General features: G+C 38.1%; 1 protein-coding gene across 8 annotated transcripts in view; it reads right to left on the bottom strand.

Annotated features, from left to right (window-relative positions):
- Window positions 1-1,618: 1,618 nt before the first annotated feature.
- The window catches only part of PDE4D (phosphodiesterase 4D), an 806,167-nt gene continuing 791,429 nt past the window's right edge, over window positions 1,619-16,356 (bottom strand). For all 8 annotated transcript variants that reach the window (XM_060761516.2, XM_060761515.2, XM_060761518.2 and 5 more), the window contains 8 exons: window positions 14,126-14,298; window positions 13,714-13,812; window positions 13,457-13,621; window positions 11,961-12,060; window positions 9,424-9,578; window positions 8,815-8,937; window positions 7,994-8,176; window positions 1,619-7,268 (listed from right to left, as the gene is read on the bottom strand). In XM_060761516.2, coding sequence (XP_060617499.2) covers window positions 6,846-7,268; window positions 7,994-8,176; window positions 8,815-8,937; window positions 9,424-9,578; window positions 11,961-12,060; window positions 13,457-13,621; window positions 13,714-13,812; window positions 14,126-14,298 — 1,421 coding nt within the window. In that variant the 3' untranslated portion in view covers window positions 1,619-6,845. The remainder of the gene's footprint in view (window positions 7,269-7,993; window positions 8,177-8,814; window positions 8,938-9,423; window positions 9,579-11,960; window positions 12,061-13,456; window positions 13,622-13,713; window positions 13,813-14,125; window positions 14,299-16,356) is intronic.

Below are 16,356 nucleotides of genomic sequence, written 5' to 3'. Positions count from 1 at the left end.
TGTTTGTGTGTTGCAGGGAAGGGAGGGGTGGTGAGTTAGCAGCATGTGTGATTGTGTGGAAGGCAGGGGGGTTTGTTACCGGCGTTTGGTTGTGTTGCGGGGAAGGGATGGTGTGTGTGTTAGCGGCGTGTGTGTTTGTGTGTTGCAGGGAAGGCAGGGGGGTTTGTTACCGCCGTTTGGTTGTGTTGCGGGGAAGGGAGGGGGTGTGTGTTAGGGGCGTGTGTGTTTGTGTGTTGCAGGGAAGGGAGGGGTGGTGAGTTAGCGGCGTGTGTGTTTGTGTAGAAGGCAGGGGGATTTGTTACCGGCGTTTGGTTGGGTTGCGGGGAAGGGAGGAGGTGTGCGTTAGCGGCGTGTGTGTTTGTGAGTTGCGGGGAAGGGAGGTGTGGTGAGTTAGCGGGGGGAGGGGTTGTTACCGGCGTTTGGTTGTGTTGCGGGGAAGGGAGGGGGCGTGTTTTACCAGAGCTGCGTTGGAGGAGGGAAGGAGTGTTTCAGGGCCGGAAGGGGTGGGAGGAAGTTGCGATGCGTGTGTGTGTGTTTGTGGCGGCGACGTGTTCGTGCTGGGCGAGGGAGGGAGGGAAGTGCCGTTCGGCCGTTCGGCCATGTGTGCGCGCGCGCTGGGGACTTTGCGGCAGTGCGCATGCTCAGTTGTTTTGCCACTTTGTGAGTGTGTTGTTGTGTTGTTTGTAATTGTGAGTGGATTAGTTTGTACCGAGTGGGTTGTCCTAGGGCCATGGCAATTTTGGTGCAGTTTCGTTGGGGGGGTTTAGAGTTTACCTGTCCGGTTGAACCAACCTAACAGATTTATATATATAGATATTGTACTACAGTAGAAGCATATGGCTTGCCATTTTTGTTGCATTAAAATTATGCATGTTGTATTAAAATGTATGCATAGGGAAGTTTACTGTTTGTGGAACAGATGATAACTCGGAGCATTTCAGAGGGAGGAAGCTTTGTTGCTTCTTTTCAGTCCTGCAAAAAGATGGAAAAAGTTGCTTTTCAAAACCAGAACTCCCAGCAGCCATGATGGAAGGGAATTCTGGTGGTCCAAAATCTGAACTTTCCCCAAGCCATGATTTTGAAGCTGTGAATGGATAGAATGGTTGGGAGTTTAGTTCTAATTTATACGGTTCAGTAATAATCCTTCTTGGGATTCTCTATGCAGCTAATTATAATGATGTGTAGATACTTTGGTCTGTGCTATCAAAATCAAATTGCTCTTGTGAATATTTGACTGGTTGGATCACATTCTAGGTTTTATGAATTTTTTTCCTTAGTTCTTCTACAGGTGGAAGTGCAACTTTTAGTATAGTGTTTGATTAATGAGTACTTTATGTAATCAGCCTCTGTATCCTTTTCAAATTTCAATCTACTTTGGTGGCCATTCATGGCAGAAATGGAGATAGTTTGCCCTTCCTTGTTTTTCTTCTTCTAAATTTGTCTGAGCTTTCTGCCTTATACCATGAGGTATGAAGGTGCTTGTTATTTGAAGCTATATTTTTTTTTTGGTTTCAGATGAATTCACAGTGACATCGGTTTTAGACACAATTGTAAAATCCAACTTCTACTTCCAATTAATATACCCTAAAAATAAATCTTATGACTGACAGATGCTTAGTAGTGTATGATAAATTTATTTGCAAAAAAGATGGTCAAGTACAGTATCTAGGCAGAATCAACCCATGCTTTTTATTTCCATTGCATATAAAAATTTCATATGAAGGTATTTGACATACAGTACTATCCCATAGGCTGTAAGAGAGGCTAAGAAACCATTGAATTATTTGCAATGTTCACACAAGTAGCCACTCTAAAGACATACCCAAAGGAAACAAAACCAAACTGAAAACAACAAAAATATTGTTCAGTAATTCAGTTGTTATAGTGTCCCTTTTATACTGTTTAAAACAAAAGCAATCGTATTCCTTTGGGCCAGGGCTGCTAAAATCTACAGTTTGTGTCAAGAAGGAGGCTCTGTTTTTTCCTTGAAAAAGAATCTCTCCTTTCACTGAACAGTCACATGCTACAAGGGCTGGGCATAAGTGGAATGGCAATGAGGTATCCAGACTTTGAAATTATAGTCAGGAACAGCAGCAAGACATGTGTCCAGAACACTGCGAATTTCCGCCCAAAAAGGGGAGGGGGTGACTAAGAAAGACTGGTAGTGCTTACAAGATCTGAAGGGTTACAATCACTCTACATTTATGATACACATATCTACAGATACAGTTATACAGAAGCATGCTTTGGCTTCTTGAAATGCTTAAAATTAGTGTTGGAGGGAAAACAGGTTGTGTTTTATTACACAATATAAACTGTGGCCTGATCGAGAGACCTGCTATAGTAGCAACAATGGACACCATCAGTCCCTCCTGCCCTGCAACTTGCTCCTTGAAATAAACAAGAAACTTGCCTGTTTCATTAAGGTTGGAAAGTGGGAGTTGAAATTGAGTAGTGGCCATCATTAGTAGTTGTGTTTTTATTTGGGTTTGATTTTAAGAAAGCAAAATATAGAGCGATCCCTGAAGAGGCAATGAAGAAAAGCAAACAGGGCAGCGTGTATACACAAGTATGTTAGAATTAGGGCTTTTAGTGGGATCATAAATAGAAGCCCAATGAATAGGGAGCTAATAATTTGGAGTCAAGACCTGAAGTCTCTTAAAAACACAAAAAGGTGGTGGAGATATGCCCAGCCCATGTTCCACAACGACCTTTCTTTCTAATGCAGCAAAACAGAAGAAAATATTGTTTAAAGTTAAGGCACAGCCCTGGGACCAAAGACCTGCAGCTTTTAATTTAATATATCTATGTATTTTATAATTTTTCTCAACTCTTCCATAAACAAGCTCTAAGGTGATATAGGATATATTACAGGAGGAGGGGGGAAAATGTACAAGGGGAATATGTATACACAATATTAATTCTCTCACCAAGAGTTTCCAAATATAGCAACACCACCCTAGCTAGGACGATGTTATAATAAGAACTTATAATTTACAAGTAACATTACAGTATATACATTACAATAAATACATGGTTGTAAACAGAGACAAACAAGACTTATTACAAGTAAGGTCATTTGGTGAGAAAAATATGCATGGCACGAATAAAAAAATAAATAAATGCATTTTAAAAGAATTGTCAAAGTGTCCTTTAAAATTCATTCCATTCTCAAGTTGTTGTTTTTTTTTAAAAAAAAAACATTTTGAATGTGATTTGTTCTCCCTATAATGTCTGATAGCAATTTGGGAGGGTGGGGGACTGACATAAAACCAGAAATTAAAAGGAAACAGACACAGAATTACTGCGAACAGTAACTTGCAAGCTAAAGTGTGGATGAAAATTCAGGCTCCTCTCTTTCTCTCCCTTACTCCCTGCTCCTCTTCTCTATACTGTAACCAATTCACTGCATTTTTCTTATGGCAAAACACACATACAAAATATGTGAAATCACTTTACAACAGTAATATTTTTTTAAAAGCAGTGTGCAGTGCTAAAGCACACTTTGGCAATAAGGAAAAAAAAGAAAGAGAAGATTGTACAGTGCATTCGATCCCTGGCTCTAAAAATGATATTTTCTACCATGTGATTGTCCATATGTATGGGTGCATTTTACACAATATGGTTGTATTTTCCTCACATCTACTACTTCATAAGTGTGCACCTCAACCAGATCCAGCTATTAGAAAATACCTCCTTAAAATGAAGCATCAGGGAAATCCCATTAAAATGCAAAATTATTCACCTGACTGCAACAACATGTGAGATCTCTTATAATAGATCCTTCCCTACAAATACCTCTTGCTGGCTGAAGCTAGGAGCACCCCACGTCATACAATTAACTTTTGGCACCCATAAAATACCCTTCTAGGTCCATACTGATTTTTGGAATTGATATTGCTTTTTGTCATTTAAGATTCCAGGCACTCTTGGGGACTGAACAAATGTTGAAGCAGGGAGGGGGAGGACAGGAACATGGTCAAACAGTTTCATTCAATTCCCCAGTTAGTATTTTGTTTTGTTTTTCAACAAAAGCCAGTAAAAATTAAGAAGAAAATTGGACATATTAAAATATATATATTCACTCTTCCAATTTCCAATCTAGCCGGAGCTTCCAATGGGATTCAGGCCAAAGGGTTGGCTACAGAATAAAAGGGTCAGGTTGCAGCGCCTTTAAAATCAAAAGGTCAACTTAATTTCCTTGACTGATATACTTAAAACTTGAATAATGTTGTCTGGATCCTAATCAATTTATTGACCTAATCACACTAGAGAATGAAACCACTTTAAATCTTGTTTCTGCCTCCTGCAGAATTCTGGGGTTTGTAGTTTAGGGAAGAGCCTTTAACAGCCTCACTAAATTATAAACCCCAGAATTCTGCAGGAGGCAGAAACAAGATTTAAAGTGGACTCATTCTCTTCATTGCCTTCAATGTGGCCTCATCACTCAGCTAAGTGACTAAGACTCAGAATATGTGCAACAAGGGCATTACATATGTAGAAACACTACTGTATGCACATAGACAACAAGTAAATATCAAAGTATGTAAAATTATTTTTTGGAATAATTAGAATCTGTAGCTAGCATGATCCTGGAGGGAATCTGGGAGTTGTACCACTCCAAAATTAACTTTTTTTCTTGACTTATCAATTTGGAAAATACCCCAAATTGATAAGTCAAGAGATGCATGGTGTACAGTCATGGATCTGTCAAAACTGCAACCATGGCATAGATCAGATGAGGTTATTTTTTTGCATCTGATGACTGCCATTGTGGACAGGTTTCCCATGCATTTTATTAGCTGCATGCTAAGGCCATTAAGACAATCCATGCTAAACCATTCTTAATTCATTAAAATCATTAGCTTTTATGGCATACAGACTGCAGCCTATGCTTTGTTGTACAAATGCGTTATCTTCAACATTTCTCTTCCAACTCTGTAATTCTACCTCAGTTTTACAAGGCAATCTATTTTGCACCCTTCATTGTTCAATAGTCAATATAACTTCATAACAGGGCAGCATATAATTTGGGGTGGGAAAACACCCTAAAAATCCAATCACCAAACAGTCAAATGGCTGCCAGATGTTTAAAATTTTCTCTAAAATAATCTTGCTGTAATAAAGATCAAAAGCAATTCCGATAAACCTAATTTAGCTAAACTGGTCTCCTGCTCAAATCTTACAAAAAAGGACACCTACTAAGGAGTCAGCCCCTCTGAAGGGAGTGGCACTTAACTGTGTGTAAAGAGGAGAAAGAGTGTTGTGAGGATGACAAAATGGAACTGGGATATTGGGAGAAATGGCCCAGACTATTTTTAACAAAACACAACAAAAAATTCCATTGCACATCATTTGAAGATACTCATCTTAATTCCTGTTCAAGTGTAGCTTGTTATCTGTTATCTGTTATCACAACAGTCTGTATGGCCTCATGCTAACTTTTTTTACACTGTCAGTCATTGGGGCAGATCATGTACAACCCAAAACAGCCTTATGGAAATTATTATATTTGCACTTATAGAGAGTGAGTCATGGTCATAGTGGCCTGCAAATTACAGCTGTAGTAAAAGTATCCCACCAACTTTTAAGAGTGACTCTATCATTTTGTCATCTTTCTTCCACCCTCTAGAACTCATTCAGTCTACTGCAGAGAACATGGTGCTCACTTTTCAAGGCTCCAGCAATCCACAAGTGGGTTTCGATCATGTTTGAAACAACTGCTACTCTAGTGGTCCACTATATTTTAGAAAAGAGGGGAATTTCAGTTTGAGCACAGTAAAGCCTAAATCAATAAAGGCTAGGTCTGAAGGACGAAGTCATCTAGAAGGACAATGATATATTGCTGCTCTTAGAAAAGTTTAGGGTGGGGTGGGGAGCCAAAAATGAATGTTGATAAAGTTGTTTCTGAAACACACAAGGATCAGGAGGGATGGACTTGAAAACAACAATTTAGTTTGAACTGGTCTACAAAAACAATAATTTCTGAATGAACTGCTATAAAATCTAAGTGCAAACAAATATAAAATTCAATTTATCCAGTGTAGCATATATTTGTACTAAGAACTTGCAAGTTACTCTTTGGGTGGGGAGGGGGAGAAGACAAACCAGTGGCAGATGAATTTCTGAGGGTGCTGCATTCTTTTAAATATAATACCTCAATACATTTAATAATAAAAGTAAACTCTACAAAAAGATTTCCATTTTACATATTATACAAAATGCAGATGTCAGTGCAACCCACTGAGCTACACTTTTTTCAGTCGTGTGTCAGGAAGACTTGAAATTTAGAAAATTATGCGATTTCCACAGCTTTATCTTCCTACTGGTAACAGATTCATGTTGTGTCCCATTCTCTGAGTGCATTTTCCCCCCACTAGAAATCTTGATTCACTTGCTGGCCATTTTCTGTAGATTCTGATGATGTATGCTACAAATTGCCTCTCTCATGAAAATTAAAATCCAATACAAAATACACACACACACACACACACACACGCACACACACTAGCTTTGGACCAGTTTTTACTCCTTTTGAAAAACATCTTGGAGTAGACACACACTCTGATCGTATCTGCCAAGTTGAACTCTTATTAAACTGTTCTTTGCAGGTGTTTTCCTTTGCTCTCTGATGCCATGGAGATGAACAATTCTGGCTACAATATTCCTGAGTGCCAAACTGAATAATCAAGTCAGTTTTTGATCAACAAACATCTCTGGCAGATGACAGTGAGGCGTGACCATGGTTGTGCCGTGTGACATGCACTTGGGAAACCATTTTTCAATTTTTAAAAAGAGAGAAAGTGAGAGAAAAGATCAAAGGGAGTCACAGAGCCATCATACTGTTACGTATCAGGAGAATGTTCTTCTTGCACACAATGTTCTGTTTGGCTCTGCTCCTCCTCTTCCTCCTCCTCCACTTCCCCTCCCACTTGTTCATCAAGTGGAATTTCAGTGGATTCTGAGTCTTGGGTGCAAAGAGTTTTGGAGTCACTGCAGCTGGTATCTTCTTCCACTTGACTTCCACTATCCTTTTCTGTGTCTGATTCACCATCTTCCTCCAGTGTTAGTTCAAACTGGAATTTGTCTGTTTGGCCCTGTCTACCCTCCTCTTGGTCATCTGGAGCAGGAGAAGGACTCTGGGGGATTGTGCTCTGATACCATTCACGATTGTCCTCCAATGTGTCCAAGATGTCCTGGGCATCTGGGTGTACAAGGTCTGCCCATGTCTCCCAGAGAGGATGAACAATGTAGTCTATAAAGCCCACCTGTGACAATAAAAATTAGAGGAGGTGTTATTGCAAATGATGCATGAATTCATTTTGCAAATGTATCTATTACCAAACAGATGTGTTCTGAAATCTTTCCTTGGGTAAACAATACCTAGTTTCACCCCACCACCATCATGAATGTATTCCTCCACTCCATAAGATGACAAAAGGAAAAATTAACTATCAGTCCCATTTAGAGGAGATCGACTGAACAAATGAAGAAAGCATTAATTTACTAAGTTCTCACTGATGGATCTACTTTAGATGGAATCAGCAACTAAAATGAACAAGAGGTCAAGCGGAACTGCAGAGAGTGAACTCTGCTCACAACACCTGAGGAGTGATACTGGCATTTGCCCTCAATGAATTCTACCAAAGAGTCTAACAAAAAAATACTTGAAACCTCAGATGTCTCTAAGATTCAGTGCATTATTAAGGAAAATTCCTCCCATCTTCCCTACATCACAAGCAGTCACAGAGGAAAGGTGGGAATTCCCCTTATGTTTGCCAACCAGAATAAAATATATTTGCTAGTATTGAGTTGGCGACTATATCAATGGATCTTACATCATTGTAAAGAAAGCTATTGATTTGCCTTCCGAAATATAATTTCATTTATTTATATTGCAATGGTTCAGAACTCGAGTTTGTATCTTCCTTTCATTTTCATGCAACAGACTTATTAACTAATCTATCAGACCACTCTGCATTAAATAGATTACCTGTGATTTTTCTACTGATGCGTTGTGCTTATCACACATGGGACTTATCTCCATGCCCCTCTCTCTTTCTCGATCTCCCTGTCGGAAGAACTCTTCCATTATTCTATCTGTCCACTGGCGATACAGCTGGAGTGGCTTCGTTGGATTGCTTAGATCTGCACAGTGTACCATATTTTGTAGAACCTAACACAGACAAGAGGGAGCAAAATCTACTTTGAGAACTTGTTGTCTTCTTCTGTTGGAAACAAATGGCTTTTTCCATTTACACATTTGGCGGGCGTGAAAACAGAATCACAAATATACATGGAGTGTAAGGTTTATTCTGAACAGTAAAGTGATGGTGTGCTATGTGTTTTTCACACTGACATTAATAGCCTCCTAGTTATCTCACATCTGTAGCTTCTGCCTCTCCTAAAAGGCCAAAAATGTTGTAAGTGCAAGACAAATCTGCTTGAAAGAAATGTGAGAGTTCATCAGAAAACATCACCTGGATGTTCTCAAGTATCGGAAAGTAATCCAATGACTGACAATATGCAATGCTAAATGCAAAACACAGCTAACAGGCAAAAATGATACTTAGGAGATATGATTACTGCCAGTAGAAATGGCTACCAATTCAGACCTCAAAACATACAGGTCTATTGAAATCTGCATGAATGAATAGACAGAATCAGTGGCCCAAAACTAACTGCTGACCCCAAACAGGGTAAACTCACTGGATTAAATCAATATTAATGTAAATTACATTGATTCAATGAATCTACTCCAGTTGGAAATTTCAATTGAATCCAGGCTTATGCTTACAGCAAAGAGCATCTTACCTGAATCCTGTCTGAATAATTATCAAGAAGTAGAACTCCAGAGCTAGTCACTTTTTTGGTTTCAACCATCGTTTTCAAATCGGCTAATAGATTCATATGCTTAGACATATCTGTTGCTAGCACCTTGAAGAAGGAGAGAAAGGGACAGATTGTTAAAACTATCTACAGCCTGAATTTAGTATGAATTGATATGGATTTTCACCTAACATAACAAAGAACATTGTCCTAGCAAAGAGACTCTGTAGAGACCTCAACTACATAAATGATATGAATCAAAAGGGACAAGATCTAGGAATAACCACTCTGTTGAGGACATATGCTCATGATGGCAGACATGGCTCATGGAGCAACACATTTTTTAAAAGAGAAGGTGAAACGCATAACAAGTTCATGTGGTATGAAATTACTCTGAGCTACTAGATAGATAAGCTGCTAAGAATCTATCCAATTAATTAAAAAGGAAGAGATGAACTGCTTTTTTGTTACGTGTTGCTTGGGGTTTAAAATGCTATGCAATCAATCATGAAAATATTTATCTGTAACTGATCTTTGCAGAGTTAAGCTGCACACAATGTGGAAATAGAAGAATAAACTCAAATAGCAACTCACAATGTCGATAACCATCTTTCTCAATGATTGCCTCTGCTTTTTTGTCAAATTCTGGAAAATGTCACAGTTCTCCTCCTGCAATAACTTGAAGCCCACAGCTAAATGATGGTTTTCCAGGACCGATGAATCATTGTACATCAAGGCAAGTTCAGAGTCTGCAGGACAGTTGAAGGGAACAGTGTTAAGAAATTCTGCACTCCCTTCCCGCTTCACATCTTTAAGGCCTCTAAAACATTCAATTTACAAACTGAAATAGTTGGAATAACACAGTGCATCTCTTCAGCAGCCTTGGGCACATGTCCCTTTCTGTGGTATGACAGCTGGCATGTGTCAAATGGGAAGAACACAGAACAAAACAAGGCTTTGACATATCCAGAAACATTTTGCTGCACTATTCTCCAGAAGAAAAGGGTTTTGCAGTATTGGAAGAGCAAGACGACGACATCAGATCAGCTAATGAAACTTGATCACCAGCTAATCTTGCAACAAAAATTTCCCTTCCATATTTCCGATGATTAGTGAATCTGCAAACCACCTTCCTTCCATCAGAAAACATGCTGGTGCACGTATACCATGTCAAAAGGAGCAGAGGTCTTCCTCTCTCCATTTATGGCAATTACATGTTTGTAAAGTTTTGGAGCCAAGTGCATAAATGGCCAACTTGTTTCTTTATTGTAGTTTCAGGGAAATACACTGTGATTAGTTCCTTGTAAATCTTATGTTAGACATCTTTTCACTGGAGTTTCTCACTTTCACAGTTATATGAGTATTTTTATGTAGACCTTCCAGGCAACATTTAGACACAGCCTGAGCCTTTGGACAAAAGCCTACTCTTGTACCATGTTGTGCGTGCGTCCCTTTCCTTATGTCGCCTGTCCCCAAAGGTAATTCCTAGTTTACCACTGCTTACTGCTGCCAAGAACTGCAAGAGCAAAGGTATTTACTATCCAAATGCAAATCTCCACAAAGAAGAGTATGTGTTTATCTCAAGTCTGTACACAGCCAAGAAATCAAGTAGAGCTCATGTACGGCATCTTGGAACAGCCACAGAAAAAAACACAAAACAGTTGCCTTGCGTTTACTTAGGCTTCCTTAATGAGGCACTTGGAGAAAAACATACAGCTGGAGTTCATTCCCACAAACTGGTCTACATGCTCTGGGATGAAATGCTATTTGTCGTTTGCTGACCTTAATTTCTATTTATTATACTTTCCACATCCCAAAGCTAGTTGTGCATCTGTCTGGTCCACTGACTGTCCTTTTATTTAATTTTTTTAAGTTCAGCCATAAAATCCCTGCGGCTCATCAGGACTGCAGAAGCTCTACTCCTTCAATTTATTCTGCTGCAGTCTCACTCTCCTGTACCAAACACGTGAGCCAGCAAATCCTCTCTTGCTTCCCCCCCCCTCCAAAGGCACAGCTTCATAGAAGAGAAACAAGACGTTCTTTGTCAATGAAACCCCTTTTATTTAATAATCATATCTGACAGATTTAATCATCAAAACAATACAAAAATATCTTCTTAGAAAAGCAACCTCCCACATGGAAGGACTAAAATATAACATCCTTAAGTTGTAGTCTTTTGTATTTTTCAATGTTATTTTAAAAGAAGGAATAAGAGGGTTTTAAAAAAAACTATTAATCCTTATATACACAGAAATAGATTGGAATATGGCATAGCATTCAGGCTGAAGCCATTTCATTTTTAAGAGTCAGATTTGGAAGTGTTATTTTATATAAGGATATTTTGTGAGTTTTGACATCTTATCACTGGCTCAATGGGATGCTACGATTCTCTAGGTTGGTATGTTTATGTGACTGTTAAGGGTGTGTTTAGGCAGTGGCCAGTGCAAACTGCAGAATGGAAGCTTCACATGGTCCAAATGCTCCACCACTTGGGAAAAGAATTCCTGCATATAGAAAACTACCATGTTAAGGTGAAAGTGACACTAACACTCTTCTCTTGGTCATACGAGCTTTATATGTGCATGGATATCTTTCTTTTTAAATAGAAAAGCCTTCAGCCATGTAAGCTGTATGAGGGTGCATTTACCCTGCAGTTTGATACTACTTTTACTGCCATGTTCCAATGCTATAACATTCTGGGATTTGCGGTTTGGTGAGACTCCTTGGCAAAGAGTCTCACCAAACTTTGGCATTGAACCATGGCAACTAAAGTGGTGTCAAACTGTCTTAATTCTACAGTTTAGTAGATGCACTCTTTGTTATGATTTTCATTTTAATTGTCTGCTCACAGCCTGCACCACAGACCACATTATTTAGCAATGTAAAACAAACCAACAAACCTACAGTAAATAATGATTTAAACTGAAGTGAGGGTGAGCAGAAAACCCTTCAGCTGCCTTATCCAAAGTGTGAGCTGACACCTATCCTCAACGGCAACAGAAAGCAGGAAGAAGATGACTAAAACTAAATAGATGTAGAGGGAACTGAAGAAATTACTCTATTGTTTTCTGCAGACAGAACTCCAAGTACACAGTGGGCTCTCAGTGTTGCTAGAAATAAACCACACTTACTTGTGTTGATAAGGAATTGGTTTGAAACCCCAGGGTGATCAACATCATGTATTGCACTGGCAAAAATAGCAGCCAGAATCTCCAGGTCTGTGAAAACCGCCTGAGTGAAAGAGGAGGGAAACATTGGAATGAATGACAGGCTGAAAGAGATTACAAGAAGAACACTTTTTAATGAAAGGGAAGTGCATCAACTCCCTTGTTGAAGTACTTAATACAGACATACCTATATTTACCTCTCCCTCTTAAAGCGATGATTAAAGCCCAAGATTACAAAAGATTCGGTTCGATATCTTTATTCAGACCAAGCAAAATGCCATTAAAGTGAACTTTCTTCTTTGGAACACAGATGTTTGCACACTTTCTGGCATTTCATAAAAATAATGTATAACTATAGTTTCTGTTTCTTCTCAAGAATCAAAACAGTTACCTTTGGGAGAATCTTTATGGTATTGACTTACCATATATTTTGAATTTTTTAATAACTTTTATTCCTCAAATCAAGCTCAATTACAGGGAATGAACTTTAGGAAGCTTAGTTAAAAGCCAGGAATAAAACTATTCTATAAAATGAAAGTATTCCTTTATCTACAAATTCAAAATCTGAACTTCACACAGAAGCCAAAACTTTACCATCAACTTTAGAAATATATGCTCTTATTAGTAACCAAATGTTGTCACATAATTCTATAAGGAAACCTGGCCATGAATAGTCTCACATCCATTTTCAGAGCTTAAGTAAAGTGCTTACTAACAAGACTAAAATACAATTCAATCTGTCATTTACTTATTTTAGGCAGACATTTATTTCTGCCTTTTAAAGTGCAGATAAGACAGTTTAAGTTTTATACAGTTTAAACTGGACTTCTCGTATTCAGCTACAGTATTGCTGGGTTGCTGTGAGTTTTCCATGCTGTATGGCCATGTTCCAGAAGCATTCTTTTCTGACATTTCGCCCACATCTATGGCAGGCATTCTCAGAGGTTGCCTGCCATAGATGTGGGCGAATCATCAGGAGATAATGTTTCTGGAACATGGCCATACAGCCCGGAAAACTCACAGCAACCCATTGATTTCGGACATGAAAGCCTTCAACAATACAGTATTTCTATTTTTTTAAAAAAATACTGTATCACTGCAAATTATCTAGAGTGACTCTAATGCTCACTTTGCTATTGTTGATACACAAATTCTATTCAAAATAAAATGTAGCTTTGTTACTTTTTGAGTTTTTCTAATTGGTATAAACATGACTACTAAGGAAACTAATCAAATAAAAATCAAGTTAAGAAGTGGAAAATGGGCACTTTCTTTTTTCTATACTGGAGTAAAAATGAAAAAGAGAAACACAACAATGACTGTACATTAGTAGCTTGTGCATCATAGACATAAATATACCTTTTACACCTCATATCTAAAATATGAACACCAATTGTATGGTTGTGTGCTTTATGCTACAAGTTTGCATTTCTGTTTTCCCTGCCATACTGTGGACTTACCTCCAAAGCTGGGGTTGACAGCAGCACATGTGTAGACTGTACAACATCTGCAGCATGTATGTTGTTATGATATGCCACATCCGCATGATAATGGTCTTCCAGTGTCATCAAATAAGTTATTAACATGTCTGGTTGAATTTTAAATGTTTTCAATAACTCCCGTTCCTGAAATTAAAGAGGGGGAGGGAAAGCATCCTTAAAATTCAATCAAGAGTACAGAAAAGCAAAAATGAAAAGCTGCCTCTTATTAAACCTACCTGGAAAATGGTGTACATGATGACTGTCAAAGGTCGATTCCCAGAAAATTCAGCAATTTTAAACACCTGGAGGCCCCATTTATTGACATCTTCTAGTTCCTGATATGAAATCAAACAGAAAGAGAATTAATCACTGTATTTTCCAAGAAGTATTATGCAGAACAACAACACTGCATGGTGGCTATCTAAACTCATTCATATTAATCTCCTCAGAAATTAATTTTGAGACTTTACATGGGAAGAAAATCTCTTCCTTCAAAAGATAACTATTAAGAGTAGTTACTCATTTTACTCCACAAATGCAGTTTCAGCAACTACTATACTAGAAAGCTATTAATATGATCTAACACCATTTCATGACATTCTGCTAAGTTATAGATAAAAAGCTGGCCGACAGAGGCGTGGCTCCTACCTTGGCTAGAATATCTTCTTGGTCAGTTTTGACTCCAAATTTGGGGATGCTGGAATTGGTTAAGCTGGAGCTGTGCATCAATTTCTTTACCCCACTGATCTGAGACATGGGCCGTTTCTTCTTTTCTTTCTCTTTCTGTGTTGGGGATGGAATTTCCACTTCATGCTGTTTGTCTTTAAAAAAAAGGAATGAAAATCTATAATATTTTGTACATTAGACATATCCTGGGGAGAAAATCAGTATCAAATAAAGCACAGCCTTTCCCAAAACATCCCTCAAATTAATCTGCAACTTAAAAGAAGGAACAGGATGACCAAAAGTCACTGGCTAGATAAAAATCTAGCTTCAAACTTACACCCAACCACCCATTTTCCATGGCTTTAAACAAATAACTCACTTTGAATTTATATTTACATTTATATACTTATAGTGATTTCCACATCGTTTTTATCAAAACAAAACATTATGAACATTATGAATGAAAGAGTTAAGAAGCCACTAACTGTTAAACCTGTGCATGGATTTGAACCCAGAGACTCCCAATCCCCAAATCCAATCTATCATTGTCTTCCCTTCCCCTGATCTGCTATCACTGTCTCTGCACTAACGCTGTATCTGAAACGAGGTGGTGAGAATATTTGAAACCATTAAAGATTGTGTTTCAGGCATTCATTCTAAACATTTGGCTCTTATGCTGAAAGGAATAGAATAGAAAAAGGCTATATGACTTTTCTTTTCCCAGAAATGGATTTTGCTTTAGAAGATGGACAGCGAACTAGCATTTGTGTTGTTGCAGTGTGACAGAATTAGGATAGTTGCTGAATAAATTTAATTTGATGTCTTTAATAGAAATAAGAAACAAGACTTGGTCACATGCAGAAAAACATGCATTTTACTACCACAAAAATGAAAAGAAATTTCACATGATATGCAGCAATGGCTCAGATTTATATATGAGTCACAATTTTACTATATATTACTTTCTCAAACAAATTTGAGAACCACTCCTGTCTCAAACAATTCTAAACAGGAAAAATGCAGTGAATGAATAATTTAATTTCCCCTCTTTTCAGGTAAAAGATAGGGACAGAGTATGACAAATTATCAATATCCAAAAGTGTTTCAATGAGCCTTTCAATATGCAGCATGTGAGAATGGATTGTTCTCCTAAAAAATGTGAACAACAGCTGACATAATTATTTTATGGAGAGTACAGTTTGAAGAAAGACAAATGTGTTTACATGCTTTTAAAAACATATTTTACAAGCAAGAATTCCTAACTCATTCTCCATTTCTTGCACAACAGAATGGTTTATAACCAGACAGCTGCATAGTATTTTAATCTAGAAATGGGAGTCTGAGAAGAAAGGGTGGCACTGATCACAAGGTGTGCAGGAAAAACACTCAGAGGCTACAATGTACACTTTTACAGAATTCTACTGATAAGTCTGCATGGAAAACTTATCAGTATAGCCAGAATCCAAGTATATTCTATAGCTGCAGAGGCAAAAGGGAAAGAATTCAAAAGATGCCATGCTGGCATTCAGAAAGAAACTGATCATATGCCAAATTAAGACAGATTGACAGTCATAGGTGATTGGAATGGAAAAACTGGAAACAAAAGCAGAACTAGGAGAATTTGGCTTACCATCAAGAAACAGAGCAAGAGAGAGGCTTATCAAATGTATTGAGGCCAACATGCAAAGATATATTTTAGCATTTTTGAGCCTGAGAGAAAGAAGTTGGTTGTATGAGGCTAAATAAGTCTACTTCATCAAATGCATTGACAAAAGCTTATGCCACTAACTTCTTTACAGTCTCAAAGGTGCTGCAAGATTTCTTTGCATACTGATCCAAACTAAATTGGCTATGTCTTTGAATTCTACCACTACGAGGCCAACATTTTTCAGGCAACTGAACTGCCAATTGTATATGTGGGACATTAAAAGACTGACAATACAGAAGTCAGATAGGCCAGTAATTCTCAAACACTGATTTTTCAGCTCACAAAAGCCCAGCCAGTTTGGTCAAAGGTCAGAGACAGTAGGAACCAAAGTCAAAAAGGTTCTGGGGGCTCAAGGTTTAAGAATCAGTGAAATAGAATACATAACTTGAAGGAGAAGATAGAGAAGCTCCATATTCTACAACAATAATTCAAGCAGCAGATTATGGTATAGATCATAACTTACTAACATCAAAAATCAAGAGTAAAGTGGAGGAAGAACATTAAA

The sequence above is a fragment of the Anolis sagrei genome, chromosome 2, assembly GCF_037176765.1.
Source record: "Anolis sagrei isolate rAnoSag1 chromosome 2, rAnoSag1.mat, whole genome shotgun sequence".
Taxonomy (NCBI): Eukaryota; Metazoa; Chordata; class Lepidosauria; order Squamata; family Dactyloidae; genus Anolis; species Anolis sagrei.
The sequence above is the reverse complement of the archived record's forward strand: the minus strand, read 5'-3'. Positions and strand labels throughout refer to the sequence as shown.